The sequence below is a fragment of the Esox lucius genome, chromosome 1, assembly GCF_011004845.1.
Source record: "Esox lucius isolate fEsoLuc1 chromosome 1, fEsoLuc1.pri, whole genome shotgun sequence".
Lineage (NCBI taxonomy): Eukaryota > Metazoa > Chordata > Actinopteri > Esociformes > Esocidae > Esox > Esox lucius.
In genome coordinates, this window is record NC_047569.1 from 36,184,276 (window position 1) to 36,208,208 (window position 23,933).

The following is a 23,933-nucleotide window of genomic DNA, read 5'->3' on the forward strand; positions in this document are numbered from 1 at the left end:
AGTTAACGGTACTGAGGTTGGGTTAGAAAAAGGTTATGGTTAGGCATCACGGTACTGACGTTGGGTTACAAAAAGGTTATGGTTAGGCATCACGGTACTGACGTTGGGTTAGAAAAAGGTTATGGTTAGGCATCACGGTACTGACGTTGGGTTAGAAAAAGGTTATGGTTAGGCATCACGGTACTGACGTTGGGTTAGAAAAAGGTTATGGTTAGGCATCACGGTACTGATGTTGGGTTAGAACAAGGTTATGGTTAGGCATCATGGTACTGAGGTTCTGGTAAGGGTAGAAAAGGGTTAAGGTTAGGAATCATAGAACTGATGTTAAAGTTTAAAAAAAAGACCAAAAGATTTGTCTCCCTGGATTTTAACTTGACACCATTAAAATCAGGGTCAGTGGTGTTTTTGATGGCAGGTCTGCCCTGAAAAAAGAAGTGCATGTGATAAGTTGTCTCAATTTAAAGGGCAGAGCTTGTGTCTCAAATCTAAAAGTTACTCAAAGTTTACATTTAAAAGGCTTGAAATTAACATTCCTTTTCTATGAAAGGGATATGCTCATTAACAAATGTTTGTTCCTGGCAATATTCCCTCTTGAAGTTACAATTTTAGACAGCCAATGAGCTATGGTAACTATTTGAGTATAATTTAGGCCTATAAGAGTGGATTACATAACCAGAGGAGCAAATCCTATAGCATTTAACATAGAGAGAGCTTTTAATGTAAATTATATAGCCTAAAGAAACCTTTGTGATATTCAATGCAGGTCTACATTCAATTAAAGTTTGTTGGGTTTTTTTCCATTGGAGCCTCATATTTAGGGGGGCATTTATGCAAACGCCAAATGTTCATCCAACCCAAATCTGTCAGAATCCAGAAGTCAAGGGATTGTAGGCACCAATGAGCCATTTCCATTAGATATTGAATGTGTTGGTGAGTGTAAGTAAAGGGGTTTAACGTTTTCGACATGTTTTCAGTAAATGAAATGTTTGTAATAACCACTTCACCAATAGGCAAATGGACAGACACCTGCATTAGCATACATTGAATTCAGTTTATTACTTAAACTTGACACGAACACCTTAAATATTCATACTATACGAAATAGCCTGACTACACTGTACTCATTTTTATATAAAGAATATTAATTAAACAATACAATTTAACAGTGTGAAATGTAGATCATTAAATCAGTTTCTGTCTTACAACTTCTTGCCTTATGAAAATCTGTTGTAGGACAATATCAGAGGGGTGTGACCTCTGGGTTTCTCATCCAATGAGTTTTTAGGAGGAGACGCTGGATGGTTTTAAACATGCTTATTTTTAACTGTTACTACATAGCAGGGACGTGGCTAGGTCTGTTTTAGAGCGCTTTAGCCCCTCCTAAATAAATGAATATATCAGTCATATTTTCTCTGTGATTTCTTTTTTCGTCAACATTTCTATCATATTTAAACTTCTTACAAATTGTATAGAAATTGTATATTGTTCATTTGGCAGCGTGTTTGGTTGAGTTTGACACTTTGAACGTAACTCGCTCATCTGAAGCAAGCGGTCTTCTGTAAATAGTAGCTAACGTTTCGAGTGGCCTTTCGGGTAGACACGTCAGAGAAGACTAAGATCATTTCTAATACAATGAAAATAAATTAATGTAATTCAACAAAATAGTAAGGTGGCCAATAATTGGGGACTGTGGCCAATAACAGGGGCTTCGTATTTTTTTGCGACAACACTAACCAACTACTGAAAATGTTAATTTCCCAGTAATGACATGCTAACTAAAATTTGTATGTCACTAATAATCATCACGAACACAGTTGCAAAATTGTGCGTGTTTCACAGATTCATGTTTTTTTGGATTTTAAATTAACGTATTGCACCATATTATTTTCAGAGGAAGGGAGATTCGGTTGTTAAATGTTTCTTTTTAAATAGTATGATCCATTTTTAATTACCTTATTCCGAGATGAAAGACTGAATCGGTTTTTGATTCAGAATGATTCAGAGAAATCTAGTTTAGAAACAGAATATACTGTATTTAGATGTTCATTTACTATAGCCTAAACCAGTGTCTCCCAACCTTTTTTAGTTACTGTACCCCCAAAATGTTTTTGCACTGCTTTCAGTACCCCTGAAGTACCCCCTCGTGTTAATTTCACTAGTAAGTCTATGGTGTCATGAGTTTTTTTCAAGTACCCCATGTGGAGAGGCCAAGTACCCCCAGGGGTCCTAGTACCCCTGGTTGGGAACCACTGGCCTAAACTATAGTTGACAAAAGTATTTAGCAACATTGTACAACCGTTTTTGTGACTTTTGTTGGTGTTGGATGGATGAAGACAGAGTGGACTTTATTTCTTTATTTAGATAGAATTCGTATTAGATCAGTCATATTAGATCAGTGTTTAACACACACACACAAACTATGAGACAGGTATAATTTTAGCCTACCGTGACCAAAAATAACCTTATTTTGATAGATTTTACACCCGTTGTTACTCTAAATGTACATGATGAAAAGAGGTTTGGGGGAGTAGGCCCAGAACCCCCAAAACGAGGCTTATCTCCCCCATCCATGATTTTGTAGTGATGTGTCTGCTACATAGGTTACACTTACACAATATTCCTGATTCAAAAGCGAGACAAATAGAAAATGTGAAAGAAGTGCTACCATAAAACTGTTCAGTAGGCTACATTCCTAGGACAAAATGTTGGGTCTTTCTGGTTTAAAAGATGTTTCTAGCACATGTACCCCAATAATTCGCGTCTATCTGGTTGAAAATACGTATTTGATATTATTTGGCTCAGTGGCTGTAATTAAGAGAATGTAAATAAAAATTGTTGGGAACGTTTTATACAAAATCCTCCATCGTTCTATTGGTGTCCACCAGAGGACGCTACTTCCATATAAATAAAATTGCTAGGCATAAAGTTGTGATGGACATTTCGAATCATTTTGGTGAACCGTCTCTTGAGCCACTGTTCACCTGAAAGATAAAGGTGCAATTCACCAATGTAAAGACAAAAAAGGTAGCATTACGTTAGATCGTGAAATGCAAGTTTAGGTTACTTTTCAACTGCAGTTATTATATTGCCTGCTTTTATTTTACCTGACTTGACCCTATTGGAAAAATCCGCTCTCCTTTAATTACGGATTAGTTTTACAATCTTTAGTGAATAATTTAGTAACATATCAGAAAAGTATAGTTGTTTATTAAGTAAGGAACTCATGGAGCCAACTGAATGGCCCCGTTCGCCAATGCGATTCGGCTCCCAATGTCCATCAAAAAGAGTCGTTCGGTCGTAGACGACCCATCACTATTCGGAAAAACTTTGTGCGTATCCGCACAAATTCGACCTCGTCAACTACTGATGATTCGAAATGTAGCTACTTGTACGTGCACACGCGTCAGCAACCCTCAGGGGCAGGGTAACCAGGGGAGTGTCACTGGCTTGAAGCGCTTTCTTCCTGTTTCACTTTATCTAGGTTCGAATTTCTTTGTATTCATTAAGTTGGCGTTGAAGAGCATTAGCTCCACACAAAAGTAATCAAACAGGCAGCGAACTACTTGCCAGGTGTTACAAGTCCGCGTCAGACGACACTGGGCTTTTCGTGTCGAGGTAAGATTATTTTGAACTCGTAAAAAGTTGGGATACATTTAGCGAGATAGCCCCACTACACACTTGTTAGCTAAATAGCCAAAGTATGTCTGAATAGCTTATTGTTGCTAACCGTGACAGTCTGGTCGTTGTTATTGAACACTCGAGACCCTAAATAAGGATAAACAGCCCAGCGACCAACGACAATTAGAAATATGCCCAACTTGAGGAAATTCTAGTTTGTGTCGTGAACGTTGTCTATATCATCGATATATTTTCGAGTGGTTAGTACTGCACTGACAGTTTTCACGCGACATCCAGACTTCCGGTAACGCTTGCGGTACGGACTCAACAGACCAGCAGTGTTTGCGGTTTGACGAGTTCTTTCTTTCTTGATCTAAAACCCCAAAACGTAATTAAATGAAACCGTCATTAGTTTTCCTTTTGTCAAAACAGGTAGTGCCATTGACGGCCTGCATATGGGCAGTTTTGAGAGAAACGGCAGGTTCGGATCGTTTTTCTGCGCATATGGTGTGTTACCTAACATTGTAATTACATCTTTTGATGAGAATTTTAGTTTTTACGGCAATTCATACTGAAACAGTGATAGTAGAGTATGAAAATACACAATTGCTTATCCCTTTGAACACGCTTTAGGCGATGGTTTGGAGACGTTACACTTTCCGTTACACTTTAATTTAGCTATGTTTTTAAACTATTAAATGGTGTTTGATAACATCGTTTTTAATAAAGGTGATACAATATACATTTCGATGGACAACAAACATAATAACAGAACATTTGACTTATGTCAGCAGTACTAAACGTTAGGTCTTAGTACCAGGTTGACCACCACTGTGACTACGTTTCAAGTTGAAGTTTCAAGGTTTATTTGTCAAATGCACCTAACAAACAGCGTCATCATGCACAATTAATTTCTTGTGACATGGCACCCGACATCTACGTAGTGAGAATTAAGAAAAACATATATGCAACAAATATATTGCTAATTAAAAAATAAAGCAATAACATACGTAACACTGTACACCAGGGGTGTCAAACCGGTTCCACGGAGGGCCGAGTGTCTGCAGGTCTTTGGGTTTTCCTTTAAATTGGTTCCCAGGTCAGACCTGAACAACCAGGTGGGGGTAGAAATTAACCAATTAGTGAACTAATTAATCAATCAGGTACAAGGTGAGAGCGAAAACCTGCAGACACTCGGCCCTCCGTGGAACCGGTTTGACACCTGTGCTGTACACTATCAGCTGTTTAATTTTTTTAACTGTAAACTAGCAGCAATCTGGGTAGTAGTATTGAACAATGAACATATGTTTAAAGGGTTAAACTTATCATTAGCTGAAGAGTGGTTAGAAGGTCCAATGCTAATTGGCCATCATCGCCCAGGCAGCAAAATGCGGTGAAGCTTTATATTCAAGATTGGGAGTTTGATCGTCAATACCTCATCAACGAAACCTGCCAGAAAGACCGCAATAACAGTTTGAATCTGCTGGCGATAGCGAACAAGCAACACTCCCTTGTTTTTCCATATTGGTTTCATATGAATCTTTCAGAGTCGAAAAGAACGTGAAAAACTGCTTTATTACCATGCATTACCATGACGGCAGTTCTCCCTGAAGCTCTATCAGTTAATTATTTCCACAAAAGTTTTATTGGGGCCAAGCTTCTGAGCATGTTTGACGAAAAAAAATATTTATAAACTAGTAATAATGTAAACAAATTTAAAATAGCCAAACTATGGAATGTTGATGGTAGAGCAGCTCACTCTGAAGCTATTTCAGTTGATTATTTAGGTTTTACTGGTTCTGAGCTATTGACATAATTCATGAAAAAATGCTTTATAAACTAGTAATGATGTCCAAAATAAATAAGAAATAGACAATCTAAAAGATGTTGATGGTAGAGCAGCTCTCCATGAAGATAGATCAGCTGATTATTTCCATGTAGGTTTTATTGGGTCCAAGCTGTTAAACAGAATTCATGAAAAATTGGTTTATATTCTGGTAATAATTTCCCAAATTTGAAAAATAGACAAACAAAAGGATGTTGATGGTAGGCCAGCTCTACTTGAAACTATATCAGTTGATTATTTCAACAGACGTTTTATTGGGTTAGAGCAATTGAGATTTATCTGAATTAAAACTTTTTAAATTAAATTAATAATTTCTTTAATTATAATACTGAATGATGTTCATGGTAGGGCAGTTGTCCCTGATGGTCTATTAGGGACAACTGTTTGTCAGTCAGTAAAACTACATATATTATACACTTTTAACACGCTCCCTTAACTAAGAATACACGTAGAATCCGCCATAGAAGTTACTGTAACGTGGTCTTTTTAAAAATTGAACGCAATAGAGAATACAGGGAGTGTTGGTTGTTCGCTATCTCCAGCAGATTCAGAATATGTAATTGCTGTCTGGCTGGGTTCGTTGATGAGGTATTGACGATCAAAGTCCGAATCTTGAATATTAACTAACGTCACCGCAGCAGGCAGCAAGAGGCATCGTCAGCAGTGAGTTCCTTAACTCATCGTGCTCTAGAATCTCTCGGGCTCCTTGGATGCCTGCAAAGCTAACAGTTTGTCATTGTGACGCATGTCAGCGCATGACAATACCTGTTTTGGCCTCTTGTCCAAATGGCAGAAAATACTTGACCGAAACAGACGTTTCAAGAATTTTTATTAGCTTACTTGACTTGCAGTAACGAGCTGTATACCTCTCCCCCTTTATCAAATCAAACCGAGGTAACTATTTTAAAGGGGCACTGTGTAGATTCCTGTCTCTAAACAATAACAACTTTTTCCCACGTCTTCCCTAAATGAATCAAAATAGTTTTGACGCATAAAAAACATAAGTGAATATCTTGTGGAATAAATGTATTCCCAGTAAGTAGAAACGTAGTTTGAACGCTTGAACGTTGGTGAATGTGTCTCAACTTAAGTATCACTTTAAACGCAAGAACATTGCCATGGTAACAGCCACTGCGCTTGCCTCTGTTGGAGAATGTATCTGTCGTTAAATACCTTGAATCCGACTAGACTTGTATGCAGTTTAAAATATAACATGGAAATTCCACGAAGCTTGTAAACAAAACAATGTCAGAAACTGAGAAACTGTTGTAATTTAAGGAAATATTCTCTATAAACGACACAGCGTCATCACAATTATATTCTTGAGACATGGCACCCGACAACTACGTAGTGAGAGATTAAGAGTATATAAGCAAAAATATAGCTAGACAGAAAAATAATAAAATAAATCAAGAATGTACATTGTACACTAGCTGCAATTGGTAGAGTTACTGAATATTACAGATACATATGTGTGCAATAAGCTTATGGAGGGATAGCATGCTACAGCTATGTAGGGAGAATTTATGAAGAATTAATAAATAAATGTTTTGCAATAGGATAAAGCAATAATATATATATATATATATATATATATATATATATATATATATATATAACACTACATAGCAGCAGTTTAAAAAGAGTACTGTAAACTAGCAGCAATTTTTATAGTACTACTGAATATCTTAGATATGGAAAATATGGGAGTAATGTACATATAAAATGACAACTAGCATCAATTTGTAAGATCAGGATTGGGGAGTATGAACAGTATGTTAGAAGCATTGATTATTATAGATACGTATGAGTGTAATATGCTTATGAATGTAATATTCTAATGCCCATTAAAAGAACCTGAAAGGACATCAGTGCATGTGGAATGTTTGTGTGTGATCAGTCTGATCATGGATCAGTGTTGCTGGTTGAGGAGCCTTATGGCCTGAGGGAAAAGGCTGTTTTTGAGTCTGGAAGTGCGTGCTCTGGTAGCTTCTATCAGACGGCAGCAGTGTGAGCAGACCATAGCCTGGGTGGCTGTGATCTATGATGATGTTCCGTGCTTTCCTCAGGCATTGTGTTTGGTAGATGTCTTGCACGCAGGGGAAATGGCAGGCAATGATGCGCTCCGCAAACTTTAGCACCCTCTGTAGGGACTTCTGGCCTGCACCGGAACAGCTGCTCTACCAGGCAGTAATGCAGCCTGAGAGGAGGCTTTCGATGGGAATGCTTTTGTAGAAGTTGGTGAGAGTTTTCACAGACATGCCACATTTTAAGTCCACGATAATCTCTGTGGTCTTACAGACGTTGAGAGAGAGGTTGTTGTCCTGGCAACATGTAGCCAGTCTCCTTACCTCCTCTCTGTAAATGGTCGTTGTCGGACATAAGACCCAGAATGCTAGTGTTGTCTCCGAATTTGAGGATGGTGTTGGAGATGTGTGGACACACAGTCATACGTGAACAGGGAGTACAGGAGGGGACTGAGCACGCGGCCCTGTTGGGCTCCAGTGCTCTGGGTCAGTGCAGAGGAGGTGAGGTTGGCTGTTCTCACCACCTGGGGTCTGCCCATCAGGAAGTCCAGGATCCAGTTGCAAAGGGAGGTGTTAAGTCCCAGGTTCCTGAGCTTAGGAACAAGCTTGGCAGGCACAATAGTGTTGAATGCAGAGCTGTAGTCCAGAAACGGCATCCTCAGATATGTGTTGTTTTTTTCCTGGTGGGAGAGGGCGGTGCGTGTCGTCAGGGTGATGGCATCATCTGTAGGTCTATTGGGGTGGCAGTCCTGTAGAGCAGCAATGGATCCCTCATTCCAGTGTTGAACTGTCTGAGGAACAGTTTTTTCCTGCTTCAGGCATTGTTTATAGGATGGGAGGAGCTAAATTGAAATGCAGGGCGGGGGAGGGGTTTGTAACCATTCCGTATTTGTGAATAACAATGGTCCAGAGTCTGATGGCCCCGGGTAGGAAAGTTAATGTGCTGGTGGTATTTTGTTAAAACAACGTTGTTTTCAGTGCGTCCTTTCTCTGTGGCGCACCGGTCTGCGTGGCCGCACACCGCTCCAACATCATCCTCAAATTCACGGACGTCCCTAATATGTACATAATGTAGTGACCTGGGTAAGGCCAATACCCGCCCCTCCAAATGGGATGTCCCTTTTTGGAGCAGTCTGGGGAGACGAAGGTCACGGGTTCCAGACACTGCCTGCCAAATTCGACATTATAGGGAACTCCCATTTGGAGGGGTGAGTAGCGGCCTTACCTAGGTCACTACATTACCCCCACCAAACAGGGCAGCATCTATGACACCAGTGTAACACCCATGACCAGGATGCTAAATCAGGAAACTGAGTCAGAGGTAGAGAGCGCTGGTTAGAATTTATTGAAGCCACAATAATTACTTTTTTGTCTGCTTTACCTGTCCTACATTTAAACTAGGCCTCACAGTTTTAGCGAGATATTCTATTAAAAGCAAGCAGCATTTTTCCACAAGCTATATATTCTTTATTTAGTGTGAAGCACTTAAGGACTGTTTCACTATGTTCTTACCTAAATGACAACCACCCGTTTAGCGAATGTCTGCTGCAGACATTTTCGAGTCCTTAGCAGTTAGCATCTCTGTTTTGTGTACATACAATTTGTAGCAAATTACGGCCATTCCGTGCAATGCCAGTAATACTATTTGTTACAGTAACGGTACGAAGGCTTACAAACCTAGCCCATATCAGGACACGATATGCTTCTACTTAAATCAGGAGTAAACAGCTGTCTTTTAGTATTTATTACATTAGTCTAAACACAGTGCGTTGCAATGGGGATGTGGTCAGACTGTTATCTTTACAAGGCGTTCCCTCATTATTCAAGTAGACTTGTTTTATGCCTTAGTACACTGTTGTGGGGTTGGTCCCTGGGGGACTGAGGAACACAGTCACTTTTCATCAACCGTTGTACTCCGCTTCAAGCCGCATATCCTTTGCAGCAGCTGTTTAAGTGGATCTGCCATGTCTGCCATGCTCTTGTCTATAGCTCTGTGTGTAGCCTAGCTTCATTACCACAGGGGACTCATGCGTTTAGTAATTTCATGAACATGAAACTCATTTATTGAAAAGTTAGGCAACTTAGATTTATGCTACACAGTTTGAAACTTACCAGCCCTTTGAGGACTTCACCACTGAATGCTTTCGGACCTGGGCATGTGCACAGAAAGCCTCTTACGTTAGTTGTGGCGATCCATGATCAGTTTTACCTCACAATTAATCAGTTTGTGTGGAGAAGGAGAACCTGCCCAAATAGTTTCAGATACTTTGGGTCCTGGGGTAGAGGCTGCAGTCCTCGCTTCGTGTTTGGGAGATTGGATGTCAACTGCAGTATGGCCAGCATTGGCTCCTTCAATCTCCGTCTGCAAACAAGCTTTGAATTAATGATGGGAGCCCCACTTATGGCAGCCAAAAGCTACCCGCTACCGGCTCTCCTTTCTGAGAGAAGTTATCGAGAGGCCAGTGCCATTGCCATTCACTGCACATCTCTCATTTCAGTTGCCATCCCTGTGTCATTGATTGAGCTCAGCGTTGGACATCTATCCTGCCACACCACTGCGCTGTAACGCCCCCACATGTCTTTCCCTCGTAGCCGGCCCCTTAATCCTCTCACACCTCGTTCTCAGTCCAGTTCTTCTTTGATCTTGGCTCATGTCCTTCAATCTGCTCTCAGGTGTGATTCACACACCTTGTCTCTTTGGTCTCTACTCCGTGGACTCTGTCTTGGTTTATAACCAATTCAGCATCTCACTACACCCCGTACTCTTTTCTTAATCTTTCACATCTCCTGGCTTTTCAGATTGTTATTATGATCCCCATTTACAGCAGAACGCCCCCACTACTCTTCCTGGGGTTCACACAAAACGTCTAACATGCCGCCATACATGACATTAATAGACCGGTATATTAAAAAGACAGTGCCTGTGGAATGTATTCAGACACCCTCCACTTTCTTTCCGTTTTCATGCAATATAGATTTCTTATAGATTATTGGGTCACAGCATAGGTTCAGGAAAGGTTTTTAAAGAAAATTGCTCAGGCATTGAAAGTTCCCGGGAGCACAGTGGGCTAAATCCTTGTGAAGTAGAATGAGTTTGAAACCACCAAGAATCTTCCCGGGCATCTGGCCAAACGAAGTAACCGGGCAGGAAACGCCTTGGTTAGGGAGAGGACTGAGAACCCTATGGCCACTCTAACTGAGCTTCAGTCTCTGCTGAGAATGGAGAACCTGCTAGAAGGCCAACATTTCTGCCATGCTCCATCTGTCTGGCCTTTATGATGGAGTGGCTCTACCACATTATTATTTTCTCAATAATTGACCCTTTTGCTTTGTCATTATGGCATATTGTGTAGATAGAAGGTAAAACTAAGTGTAATGAACTTAGTAAATTAAGTCTGTAACACAACAAAATGTGCAGAAGTTGAAGGAATAGATTTATCCTGAAAATAATAAATCATTTTTAATAATGTTTTAGCAGAAAACATGATAAATCATGCTACCATGTCTTGGTAGAGAGAAGTAAAAACTAGCAACTGTTAGAAAGGTTGGGTGTGCCTGGTTTTTCATGTGCAAGTATGCCTAGAAAGTGCTTAGAGATTTTGTGTGTGTGTGAGTTTTAGGTCTAACTATAATGGGGACCTTTTGCCGGTCCTCATGAGGCAAACGTCAATTTCCGGCTCAGGGTTTAGGTTTAGGGTCCAACTTACAATTCATTTTAGAATTGTAAGTTAGAATTGGTTGATTTAGGCATTAATGTTACTTTATTGAGGTTAAGGTTTGGGTTAGATTAAGTTTAGGATTATGGTTAGGTTTAGGGTTAAGATTAGGGCAAGGGAGCATGCAATTTCTATTTTCTGGTCCCCATGAGGATAGCCATACAAACTTGTGTGTGTGTGTCCAGGTAGAGCCCGTCTAAAGGTCTGTGTTTTCAGGTGGGGAGCATGTGGGCATCCTGCTGTAACTGGTTCTGCCTGGAAACTGCTACAGTGGAGGAGACCAACAGCAGACCACAACACCAGGCCTACACTAACTCGGGCTTCAGCAGCTACCCGTCGCCCTCACTCCGTGAGAACATCTGCAAAGCCTGCGGAGGGCGCTTCGACACTGTAGCCACAAAGGTACCGAGATCACTCTTACCCTTTCCCATAGGGTTGTTACCAAAGAAAATCCCCCCCCCCCCACCCCGCCAAAAAGAAAAAAAATCATTTTTTGCCCTCTTTTTTTTATTTTATTGGCCATCAGCTACATCAACCACCCAACCAAGTCTTATCTGAACTTAATATCATACAGCTATATTTTTCTGGCAAAAATGTGTGTTCAGTAGGTTATATGAATTATGTACAGTGGGGAGAACAAGTATTTGATACACTGCTGATTTTGTTGGTTTTCCTACTTACAAAGCATGTAGAGGTCTGTAATTTTTATCATAGGTATACTTCAACTGTGAGAGATGGAGTCTAAAAATCACATTGTATGATTTTTAAATAATTAATTTGCATTTTATTGCATGACATAAGTATTTGGGGACAGGACGACTGCACCGTATTGAGGGGAGGATGGATGGGGCCATGTATTGCGAGATCTTGGCCAACAAACTCCTTCCCTCAGTAAGAGCATTAAAGATGGGTCGTGGCTGGGTCTTCCAGCATGACAACGACCCGAAACACACAGCCAGGGCAACTAAGGAGAAAGAAGCATCTCAAGGTCCTGGAGTGCCCTAGCCAGTCTCCAGACCTGAACCCAATAGAAAATCTTTGGAGGAAGCTGAAAGTCTGTATTGCCCAGCGACAGCCCTGAAACTTGAAGGATTCTGGAGAAGGTCTGTATGGAGGAGTGGGCCAAAATCCCTGCTGCACTGTGTGCAGGAAATGTATGAATCTCTGTAATTGCAAACAGGTTTCTGTACTAAATATTAAGTTCTGCTTTTCTGATGTATCAAATACTTATGTCATGCAATAAAATGCAAATTAATTACTTAAAAATCATACAATGTGATTTTCTGGATTTTTGTTTTAGATTCCGTCACTCACAGTTGAAGGGTACCTATGATAAACATTACAGACTTCTACATGCTTTGTAAGTGGGAAAACCTGCAAAATCGGCAGTGTATCAAATATGTATTCTCCCCACTGTACATTTAAGATCCAGTCAGTTTCTGCCTGGCTGAACTGGAGAAAATTAACCCAGTGCTTTCTGGTCGCTAATCTGTCACCGCACCTGTGTGTTAACGTGCCAACCCTGAGGGCAGTTGTAACTAAGCAGAAGAAATGTAGCTAAATAAAATTGGTATGAATGTTTTTTTCAGTTACACACTCAAAAATATTTTGTCCCCTTAAGGTTTGTCTCAGAGTACCCATGCTACACTCACCTGCCCCCCACACCTCCAAAGCCTCCATTATCCCGTTTTTTTAATTCATTCTGACGACTCACTTAAAAAAAAAAAATCTAATTACACATCAACATTTTTATTCTCCAAAAGTATTCCTATGATTATTATTGATGGCAGTTGGGACGATTCATCTGTTTTCTGGACAAATGTATGTATGCATTTTCTTTTTATCAGGTGTGCAGGATAAGACCAATGCACAAATCAGGTGCAGAGTTCTGTATATTTCTGTGCTTTGTCTTTATCGTTGTCTGAGTGGACACTTTTGGCCTGCAGTATTGTGTAGGCTACTTTTCCTCTTGGACGGTAATTGTAGAGGAGGAATAATTACAGAGCAGGATCATCTCATTTCCAGAAACTTCCGCATGTGTATTGTGGGGACTAGGTTAACAGCAGTTCATGGGAAAACATTGGTGGGGCTTAAATCTGGAGGGTCACTGACTGGCTTGGCCTCCCGTGGGGCTGGAACTGTTGGCAACCCAATATTAGGATTTTTGTTAGGCCATCATCTGAGAGTATCTTTGTGTTTAGGCAGTGACATCTAGAAAAGTCCCTATCGTGTTTTACAACTTAAGGTCGGCAAGCTTTTAAGACTTCCACAGATGCAACAGATGGAGAACGTTTTGGGGTTATTATCCCAGGAAGCCAAGGGAAAGGACTGTTGTTCTTTATAGCTTTTCTTGGTGTGTCTGTCCATTAACCAGATGACGGTTGGCTTTGTGTTTGGTTAATGTACTACAACGTGACAGGTTTGTTAATAGTTGCCGTCTCACTACTCAGACAGAAGTTGTAAACTACAGCTCTGGTGTCAGTGCAAAGCCTGGTATCAATGTCAGGTATAGAAGTCACTGTATCCAGACCTTTCTATATCACATTTAGTCACGTTTCTGACAGATCTTGTCCAATAAAGCTTGGGTAAATAAAAATTAGAGTTGATACCTGCAGAATCAATGATTTGATTGAGTAATTGTATCAATATTGTATTAATATCTATCGCGAATGACCCCATCAGGGTCTTAAACCGTGTAAAGAACCAAGCAGTAAATAAGAATCTGGGTGAAACGTTGTTTTCTAGGCAGGAGATCACTCAACCATCAGTGCCCTCTTTCATGCTCAGATCCTCTCCAAGACATAGTTGTTTGGATTCCCACACTGTTGAGCGGAAATGTAAATAAGAAACCGTCCCCAATAAAGGGGATAACAAAATGCTTATGCTTCACTTCTTATCGGTCCCTCAAGAACACAGACGGCCTCAGTCAAGTTTGGACACACTCATTCAAGGGTATTTCTTAATTTCTATTATTTTCCACATAATTGTGACGACATCCAAACCACAAAACAACATGCATCTAGTATAATTCTTCAAAGTATAATTGACAAGATTTTCTTTGACAGCTTTGCTCACTCTTTCCATTCTCTCTACCAGCTTCATGCTGTATGCAGTGCCTGGCAAAAGAACGATCTCTAATATGACTTCATTACAAACTGTACATTGAAATGTGCTTGATTTAAATATTTTCTTGTAAAACACTGACCCTCAAACTCAATGGCTGTATGGTGACTTGTGAGCAGGGCCAGAGAATGGGTAAAGATACATCAAAATGTATTTTAAAATAAGATACCAAATACCTTAATTTTAAGTGTGGGCAAATGTCTTCTTTGTCAGTGGGCAAACATACAAAATCAGCAGGGGATCAAATGATTTTTTCCCCTCACAGTAGTTAGCCAGAACATTACCTAAACTGGTAAATGATTTACCCTAGACTACTAAAACAAACACCTGAACTGTTAAAGATTTTGGAAATTAATGCTAAAAATCGATGGAAAGATGGCAACCTACACAAATACTTCTCACAAAGTATTTTACAGTACTTTTAAACAACAAACTACAAAATGTATTTTCATACAAAATATGAAACCATTTTCATCAACCCTATCAAATACAAATGACAAAATCCTATTTTGTATTTGAAATAAGTATTTGAAATACATGTCTTAAATACTGCCCATCCCTAAACCGGGCCGGCTCCAGGCATAAGCGACAAGCTGTCGTTTAGGGCCCCCATCCGCTAGGGGGCCTCCCACTGCTAGGGATCCCCTGTCCGAGAGGGGAGAGGAGGCCCCAAATGAAATTTTGCTTAGGGACCCCAAAAAGGCTAGAGCTTTTGGGGGCCCTAAGCAAAAAACAACTGAAATAAGTCACCTTGTCGGAAAGACTTACCTGCCTCGTCAGATTAAGTCTGTGCAAAAAACAGAAGAAAGGGGTTAATTAATGGCGCAACAATTAAAGCCATTTCTTTGTTTGACGACAACATTATATTGGTATTATTACTTTCACTATATCTATATAAGATTTCAAAATCGTATTCATTAAAAATGGTAGCATTGTGTGACTAGAACGGTGCATTTATCATATTTAATCATACCTGCAGTTGTTTACTTTCTGTATATACATTTGTGCATACATTGTCAACATTTGTGCATACATTGTCAACATTTGAGTGTTTTTGGAATGCCTTTATCCCTACCGGGTGATGTTAAAATTAGCGTAATTGCATACAGATAAACCAGACACATTTGGTATGTAAGCCATGTCCTTAGTTTCAAACCTTGTCTGTGTTTTCCTTGTTCTCCCGTTACAAACCCTGGGACCAGTGATTCATTTTCCATGTCTAAAGTTGGTGCGAGGTCTGGGAATATTTACAAATAACGTTCCTGATCTCATTATTCACTCTTTATTGAAACTCATTTGGGAAACAGGAAAGCGTGATGCTGCGTTCCCTGTGGTGACCTTTCCTCTCCCCACAGCATGTCTGTGTGGACTGCAAGAAGAATTTCTGTGGCAGGTGTTCGGCCCAGCTGGAGCCCCGGCCGCGCCTTTGCCACACCTGCCAGCGGTTCCACCGCACGCTGTTTGAGCGCACCGAACTGATGAAGCTGAAGGTGAAGGACCTGCGTGACTACCTCCACCTGCATGAGGTCTCAACGCAGATGTGCCGCGAGAAGGAGGAACTGGTGGAGCTGGTTCTGGGTCAGCAGTTGCCCGCCAGCTTGGACGTCAACTCCCTGATCCAAGTCACTCAGCGTGACGCCCCGACTCCGTCAGCCCCGGCCCCCAGCTCCAACACACCCTCCACGCACCCGGACTCCACCGCCACGGGCCAAGTCCCTTCAGAACCGCCGGCCGCTCAGAATGACAGTCAGGTGAGTGCCAAAAGAGGAGCTGCCACTGGACACCTGACAAACCCCTGCTTAACTATGCCTGCCTGTCAGTAGGCACATTCACCATGTCCCTTTTTGTCTTTTGTGTTGCATGCTGACGTGTCATTAACGGCGGCTTGGCAATGGGGCCCTGACCATCTCACTGCTCTGTGTTGCCTCTTCAGTTGCGGCGTGGCTAACTGTCTAGCTGATTTAGTGTGCCGGTTGTGTTGGACTTGTGTTTATAGACCGCGTCTGTGTTGGTGCCCTCTGGTCCTGGGGAGCCTTCGGACACAGAGGGGGACCCAGTGCTGCCGGGTGACCAGGAGTTACAGGTACTATGGCCGAAACTGGAGTCGCCCTAACCAAGGCCCTAAACTCTTAGCCCTAACCAAGGCCCTAAACTCTCAGCCCTAACCAAGGCCCTAAACTCTCGGCCCTAAACTCTCAGCCCTAACCAAGGCCCTAAACTCTCAGCCCTAACCAAGGCCCTAAACTCTCAGCCCTAACCAAGGCCCTAAACTCTCAGCCCTAACCAAGGCCCTAAACTCTCAGCCCTAACCAAGGCCCTAAACTCTCAGCCCTAACCAAGGCCCTAAACTCTTAGCCCTAACCAAGGCCCTAAACTCTTAGCCCTAACCAAGGCCCTAAACTCTTAGCCCTAACCAAGGCCCTAAACTCTTAGCCCTAACCAAGGCCCTAAACTCTTAGCCCTAACCAAGGCCATCCACCCGTCCTCAAAAACCCTCAGAAAAACCAACATTTGTTTAGCGGACATCAAAAAGAAAATACAGTACACAGCCAGAAATGTATTGAAAACAACACTCCACACAGTCTACATCCACTAATGACTTGAGGCCGTCTCCAGCGTGAGCACTGCTGGGTGTTTACCCAGTGCAGCAGGGCTAGCTTGAAATGCAAAAGAGGATTTGTCTTATGATCCTCTAGGCGTCATGTAATATGGACTAGAGATGAAGCGACATGGCTTTACCCTCGCCCTGGAGGTGAGTGGCTGCCAGAAACGTAGAAAAGCTTGCAATGTTCTATTCATGAATAGTTTTTGTTGTTGTTCGGTGAAATGCTTATAATGCTTTTGCTAATATAATGCTTCTGCTGTCATTTGTGAGACATGGCCTTATCTTACCATGACATGGAGAGATTAAATAAACCTAAACCACTAGTTCCCAACTATTTTCGCTCCAGGCATCCTCAATTTAGTGTCAAAAGCTCTCAAGGAACACCATTCACAGAGTTGCATAATAAGACATGGTCCGTTTTAGCAGTGAATGTAACATGATAGGCTTATTATTAGTAGATAGTGTAGCTTCAGGATCCCCATTTGTTAGCGTTGGTTAATATGAGGCAATTATTCAATTTCCACAATGGAAATTTGAAATGCAAGTTCTTGTGAGATGGTGAGGTGTGGAAAGGTGATTCCTTATACATTTTAGGGGGGAAAGTACCTAGTCCTTTGGGCCCAAAGTTCTGCCCATTACTTAATGTGTAGCATCTATGGAGGTTCTAACAATGCAGTTTTTTCCAGACATCAACATAAAAAGGAAAATCTTGGCCACTACCGACTGATTAATTTTCATGTGAGCGGGGTCTTACACAAACCCTTCATGCAAGCATATTGGTTGGGGTTGGAAAACAAAGTTTTATGGGGATTGGACAATTGGTTCCAGAGGGGAGTGGCGTTTTAGAGTTCTGAATGGTTTTGGTTTTATTCAATGTCTAAACAATGTCATTTTGTTCTTTGTGGTGTTTTGGAGGAGTAGGAGTAGAGAAGCTGTTCATGGCGAAGTGTGTCATTTCTCTTAATTTCACCATTGTGGGCAGACTGCTGAAACCTAGAAATGCTGTTTGCAGCTTTTTGTCTTATTGTTTTTGTGTATTTTGAAAAGTAATGTAACATTTATTTAAACACCTTCTTAACCCTATTCCTCTAAGCCTTGGCTATATCTGTTTTTGTTATATGAATATTCAACAAATCAGTATATCTAAAAGAAAGTTATTCCTTAACCCAGGAAACTTCAACTTGTGCCTTTCCAAGAAGATAGAAAAAGGACTCAGTGTTTATAGATTTGAGTTTATGTTTAGTTTCTTCATATTGTAGGACAAATGGGATGGCTGGCTAGTTACAATGTGTCTCACTATTCACCTGTCAGTCAGAATTCTTCCCTTAGTAGCCCTGCACTAATCTATTCTTATCCCCGCTGATGGATATCAGCTTTGTCATTTCATGTGGCATGCTGTCCTCATTCCTCAGATTCCCCACACTGCACTGTGAAAGCCATACAGTGGATATAAAAAGTCTACAAACCCATGTTAAAATGCCAGGTTCTTGTGATGTAAAAGAAATGAGACAAAGATAAATCATGTCAGAACTTTTTGTGACCTATAACTTGAACAATTCAATTGAAAAACAAACTGAAATCTTTGAGAAAATAAAATAAAATCACAATAACCTGGTTGCATAAGTGTGCACAAGCTCAAAACTAATACTACAGCACTGTCTTTTTGGGTAGGAGTCTATTAGCATGGCACATCTTGATGTGGTAATATTTGCCCACCCTTCTTTACGAAAGCACTCCAAATCTGTCAGATTGCGAGGACATCTCCTGTGCACAGCCCTCTTCAGATCACCCCGCAGATCTTCAATTGGATATAGGTCTGGGCTCTGGCTGGGCTATTCCAAAACATGAATCTTCTTCTGGTGAAGCCATGCTTTTGTGGATTTGGATGTGTGCTTTGTGTCCTTGTCGTGCTGAAAGGTGAACTTCCTTTTCACATTCAGCTTTCTAACAGACGCCTAAAAGTTTAATAATTCCCTCCACCCTGACTAAGGCCCTGGTTCCAGCTAAAGAAAAACAGCCCCAAAGCATGATGCTGCCACCACCATGCTTCACTGCGGGTATGGTGTTCTTTGGGTGATGTGCAGTGTTGTTTATGCGCCAAACATACCTTTTGGAATGATGGCCAAAAAGTTCAACCTTGGTTTCATCAGACCATAACACATTTTCCCACATGCTTTTGGGGGAAGCCTCCATGACAAGTTTTCTTCTCGTCTTTCCATCCATTTTGGTGGGACAACCAGTTCTTGGTAATGTCTCAGTTGTGCCATATTTTTTTCCACTTGATGATGACCGTCTTCACTGTGTTCCATGGTATATCTAATGCTTTTGAAATTATTTTGTACCCTTCTCCTGACTGATATCTTTCAACAATGAGATCCCTCTGATGCTTTGGAAGCTCTCTGCGGACCATGACTTTTGCTTTGAGATGCAATATAGAAAATGTCAGGAAAATCCTACTCGAACAGCTGATCTTTATTTGTGATTAATCAGATTCACAATGATGACAGGTGTGTAATTACTTTTATTTAACATGGGTTTGAATGTGATTGGTTAATTCTAAACACCGTTATAAGAGGGTGTGCACAGTTACGCAACCAGGTAATTGTAAGGTTTTTATTTTCCATTTTTCCCCCTCAAGGATTTTAGTTTGTTTTTCAATTTAATTGTTCACATTATAGGTCACATTAACAGTTCAGAGATGATTTATATTTGTCTCATTCTTTTACATCACGAAAACCTGGAATTTTAACAGGGGTGTGTAGACTTCTTATATCCACTGTATGTGACTAACTGACCAAGTGGGTACAACTTGAGTGGTCATGTAAACACTGTTAAGTGACCCTGGATGTATTGACACTGGTCTTCCTAATAACTCTTGAGCTGGGATAGCAAAAATACTTGTTTGGTTGTTGTTGTCACACGAGGACACTCAAATTATCAACCTTGGGGAAGGACATTAGAGAACTAGAATGGATCATATTTGTTGTAGGTTCTGGGCCCCATATTCATACAGCATCTCTGAGCAGAAAGGCTCTTTCCTACTCTGAGAGAATTAATGAATACAAGCTCTGTTCACAGTTGATGTATGGGTCCCTTAACATTTACATAATGAATTCAGACATTCAACTATGATGGCCGTTAATGTGATGTGATTGTTAACCCTTTCCCTCAGACCTTTGGAAATCAGGAAGAGCCCACTATTTCTATCATTGAATTTAAACAAACCTTTAACCCTTTTCAGGGCAACCCTGTTCCTTGAATGCTGCAGAATGCCTAATCAACTGAGCTAATTGATCAGTTCAGTGATTGACTAAGGTCAACAAACCTGGTTTTCCAGATTAATTAGATTAAAAGGCACTACAGTAATAGTGTTGCATACCCCTTTCCTATGTCAGTCGTCAAGTACTGGATCACATTGAGGAAGGCACATCGTACTACAACCCTGTTTCCAAAAAAGTTGGAACACTGTGTAAAATGTAAATAAAAACAGAATGCAATGATGTGCAAATTATTTTTAACTTTATATATTAATAGAAAATAGTATAAAGATGACATATTAAATGTTGAAACTGGGAAATGTTATTGTTTTTGAATTTGATGCCACTTTGAATTTGATGCCAAGCAACACATTTCAACAAAGCTGGGACGGGGCAACAAAAGACTGGATAATTGTGTAATGCTACAAAACTAAACCTGGTGGAATATGACTCAACTGATAAGGTCCATTGGCAAAAGGTCAGTAACATGACTGGGTATTTAAAGATCATTCCAGAGATGATGGGTCTGTCAAAAGTGAGGATGGGGAAGGGTTCACCCCTCTGTGAAAGACTGCGCAGGAAAATAATGCAACAATTTTAAAATTGCAAAGAGTTTGTGGATCTCATCATCTACGGTACATAAAGTCATTAAAAGATTCAGAGAATCCGGATAAATCTCTGTATGCAAGGGACAAGGCAGAAAACCAAAACTGGATGGCTGTGATCTTTGGGCCCTCAGACGGCACTGCATTAAAAACAGACACAATTCTGTAGTGGAAATCGCTGCATGGGCTCAGGAACACTTCCAAAACCCATTGTCTGTGAAAACAGTCCGTCGCAGCATCCGCAAATGCAAGTTAAAACTCTACCATGCAAAAAAGAAATCAGATATAAACAAGATCCAGAACCACTGACCCCATGGTTAGGGTGACAGTTTCCACATCCAGTTTTGGCTGTAGTACCTGTAACTCCTGGTCACCCTGCATCACTGGGTCCCCCTCTGTGTCCGGAGCTCCTCAGGCCCGAGCTCATTTAAGATGGACTGAAGCAAAGTGTAAAACTGTCCTGTGGTCTGTTGAATCAACATTTAAAAAAAGAAAAATGGGAATCATGGACACTGCGTCTTCCAGACTAAAGAGGAGAGGGACCATCCGGCTTATCAACGCACAGTTCAAAAGCCAGCATCTGTGATGGTATGGGGGTGCATTAGTACACATGGCATGGGTGATGTGTACACCTGTGGAGGCACCATAAATATATACAGGTTTTGAAGCAGCATATGCGTCTTTTTCAGGGAAGGCCTTGTTTATTTCAGCAAGACAATGCCAAACCAGATTCTGCACGTATAACAAAAGCAAGGCTCTGTAGTAAAAGAGTCTGGGTGCTAAACTGGTCTGTCTGCATGAAATGAAAAATACAACAAAGGAGTCTCTGAACTGTTGGTCAGCTGATATCCTATATGAATCAAGAACGGGAATATGTTCCACTTTCAAAAGTATAGCAGTTGGTCTCCTCAGTTCCCAAATGCTTACAGAGTGTTGTTAAAAGAAGAGGAGATGCAACACCGTGGTTTCAAAACCTTTTTGAAACATGTCACTGGCAAATTCAAAATGACCATGTATTTTTCCAAAAACAATACCATTTCTCAGTTCAAACATTTGATATGTTGTCTTTTATACTATTTTAGGTTAAACACAAGGATCAATTTTTTTGCTTTTTACACATGGTCAAAAGTTCTTAGGAAACTGGGTTGCAAATGTAGCTGTTAAACATTTAACCAAACCTTTATTCTTACATAGTCTTAAAACATTGTGCCCTCCTGGCTGCTGTGCTAATTGGTTGTGTGTTGGCTCAGTCCTCAGACACCGAGGAGGTGCTGGCACCTGGCCGTCGGTCCTCGCTCTCGGACCTGACCACAGTGGAGGACATTGACGCCCTCAGTGTCCGGCAGCTGAAGGAGATCCTGGCCCGCAACTTTGTCAACTACAAGGGCTGCTGTGAAAAGTGGGAGCTGATGGAAAGGGTCACCCGCCTCTACCATGACCAGAAGGACCTCCAGAACATGGGTAAAGGTTTTACCAGAAAATATTACGCTTTTTCTTAATTTTGTCTACCAGCACAAAGTCGAGTTGGCTGTGTTTACAAAAAAACAAAACATAAATTAAACAGGGAAAGACCAATCCACATTTTCTGATGAGAAACTTGCAGAAGTTGCAGAAAGTTTTGCGTTGTAAATGGTTTGCTACAATATGCACTAATGAATACACCTCAGATTCATCACTAATTTACTCAAATGTAATTGGAAAGAAAGCGGGCAGAATGTTACAGAGCTGTAATGTGGAACATCTATTAGAACTTCTATTAAGCTAGCTTAATGTTCTGGCTTACAATATCTCACAGAAGTGAGAACACCCCTAACATTTTTGTAAATATTTGATTAGATCTTTTCATGTGACAACACTGAAGAAATGACACTTTGCTACAATGTTAAGTAGTGAGTATACAGCTTGTATAACTGTAAATTTGCTGTCCCCTCAAAATAACACAACACACAGCCATTAATGTCTAAACCGCTGGCAACAAAAGTGAGTATACCCCTAGGTGAAAATGTCCAAATTGGGCCCAGTTAGCAATTTTCTTTATCATATTGATGTCTTTCTTATGGCTGCACATGTATTTCCATTGGAAAGTAATAAATGTATATATTTTTAAAAACATTCATGATTTGCATACATGTAACATACTATTACTCTTGTTAAAAATATGAAATGAATATCAAATTTTGTGACAAGCACATTATGACTCAACTCAAAGTTTAGGACTTGAGACTTGCCTGTCTTGACTTGGGACTTGAATGGTAAGGCTTGAGACTTACTTGTGACTTGCCTGTCTTGACTTGGGACTTGAATGGTAAGGCTTGAGACTTACTTGTGACTTGCCTGTCTTGACTTGGGACTTGAATGGTAAGGCTTGAGACTTACTTGTGACTTGCCTGTCTTGACTTGGGACTTGAATGGTAAGGCTTGAGACTTACTTGTGACTTGCCTGTCTTGACTTGGGACTTGAATGGTAAGGCTTGAGACTTACTTGTGACTTGCCTGTCTTGACTTGGGACTTGAATGGTAAGGCTTGAGACTTACTTGAGACTTGCCTGTCTTGACTTGGGACTTGAATGGTAAGGCTTGAGACTTACATGTGACTTGCAAAACAATGACTTGGTCCCACCTCTGCAAAACAGATAAAGGTGTTTCGCGTCTACTACATACTAGTACAAAACAGATAAAGGTGTTTCGTGTCTACTACATACTAGTACAAAACAGATAAAGGTGTTTCGTGTCTACTACATACTAGGATGCTAGTACAAAATAGATAAAGTTGTTTAACATCCATTTTATTTTTCCCCTTTTGTGTTCCCTCCAGTTTCAAATACAGATGATGGCACAGGTGAGTGTTATTTTTTTTATTTTATTTTAAACCACCTCTTACAAAGCTCTGCGGTTACAGTGCCAGGGTTGTAGGTTTGCATGAATGGTTATATATGCTACTGGAAGTTTCTGTAGTTAAGTATCTGCTAAATTACTTAAATTATGAAATTGTTTGGGGCATTTTGTGTAAAGACAAATGTAGTAGTGTATTAAGCAATTCATTGTACATTATCAGGTTTAACCATTTAAAGCCAGACTCCGTATAGGGCTGGAATGTTGTGTAGGGCTGGAATGTTGCTAATATCAAATCTTGTAC

General features: G+C 40.7%; 1 protein-coding gene across 2 annotated transcripts in view; it reads left to right on the forward strand.

Moving 5' to 3' along the window:
- The first annotated feature begins 3,319 nt into the window (after positions 1 to 3,319).
- The window catches only part of rffl (ring finger and FYVE-like domain containing E3 ubiquitin protein ligase), a 22,073-nt gene continuing 1,459 nt past the window's right edge, over positions 3,320 to 23,933 (forward strand). Inside the window, exons 1-6 of one of the 2 annotated variants that reach the window (XM_010898505.4) lie at positions 3,321 to 3,615; positions 11,424 to 11,609; positions 15,686 to 16,081; positions 16,327 to 16,413; positions 22,048 to 22,258; positions 23,613 to 23,636. In XM_010898505.4, the coding sequence (XP_010896807.2) occupies positions 11,433 to 11,609; positions 15,686 to 16,081; positions 16,327 to 16,413; positions 22,048 to 22,258; positions 23,613 to 23,636 (895 nt within the window). In that variant the 5' untranslated portion in view covers positions 3,321 to 3,615; positions 11,424 to 11,432. Of the gene's footprint in view, positions 3,616 to 11,423; positions 11,610 to 15,685; positions 16,082 to 16,326; positions 16,414 to 22,047; positions 22,259 to 23,612; positions 23,637 to 23,933 lie in introns of both variants that reach the window. The other variant, XM_010898506.4, reaches the window with a different exon arrangement.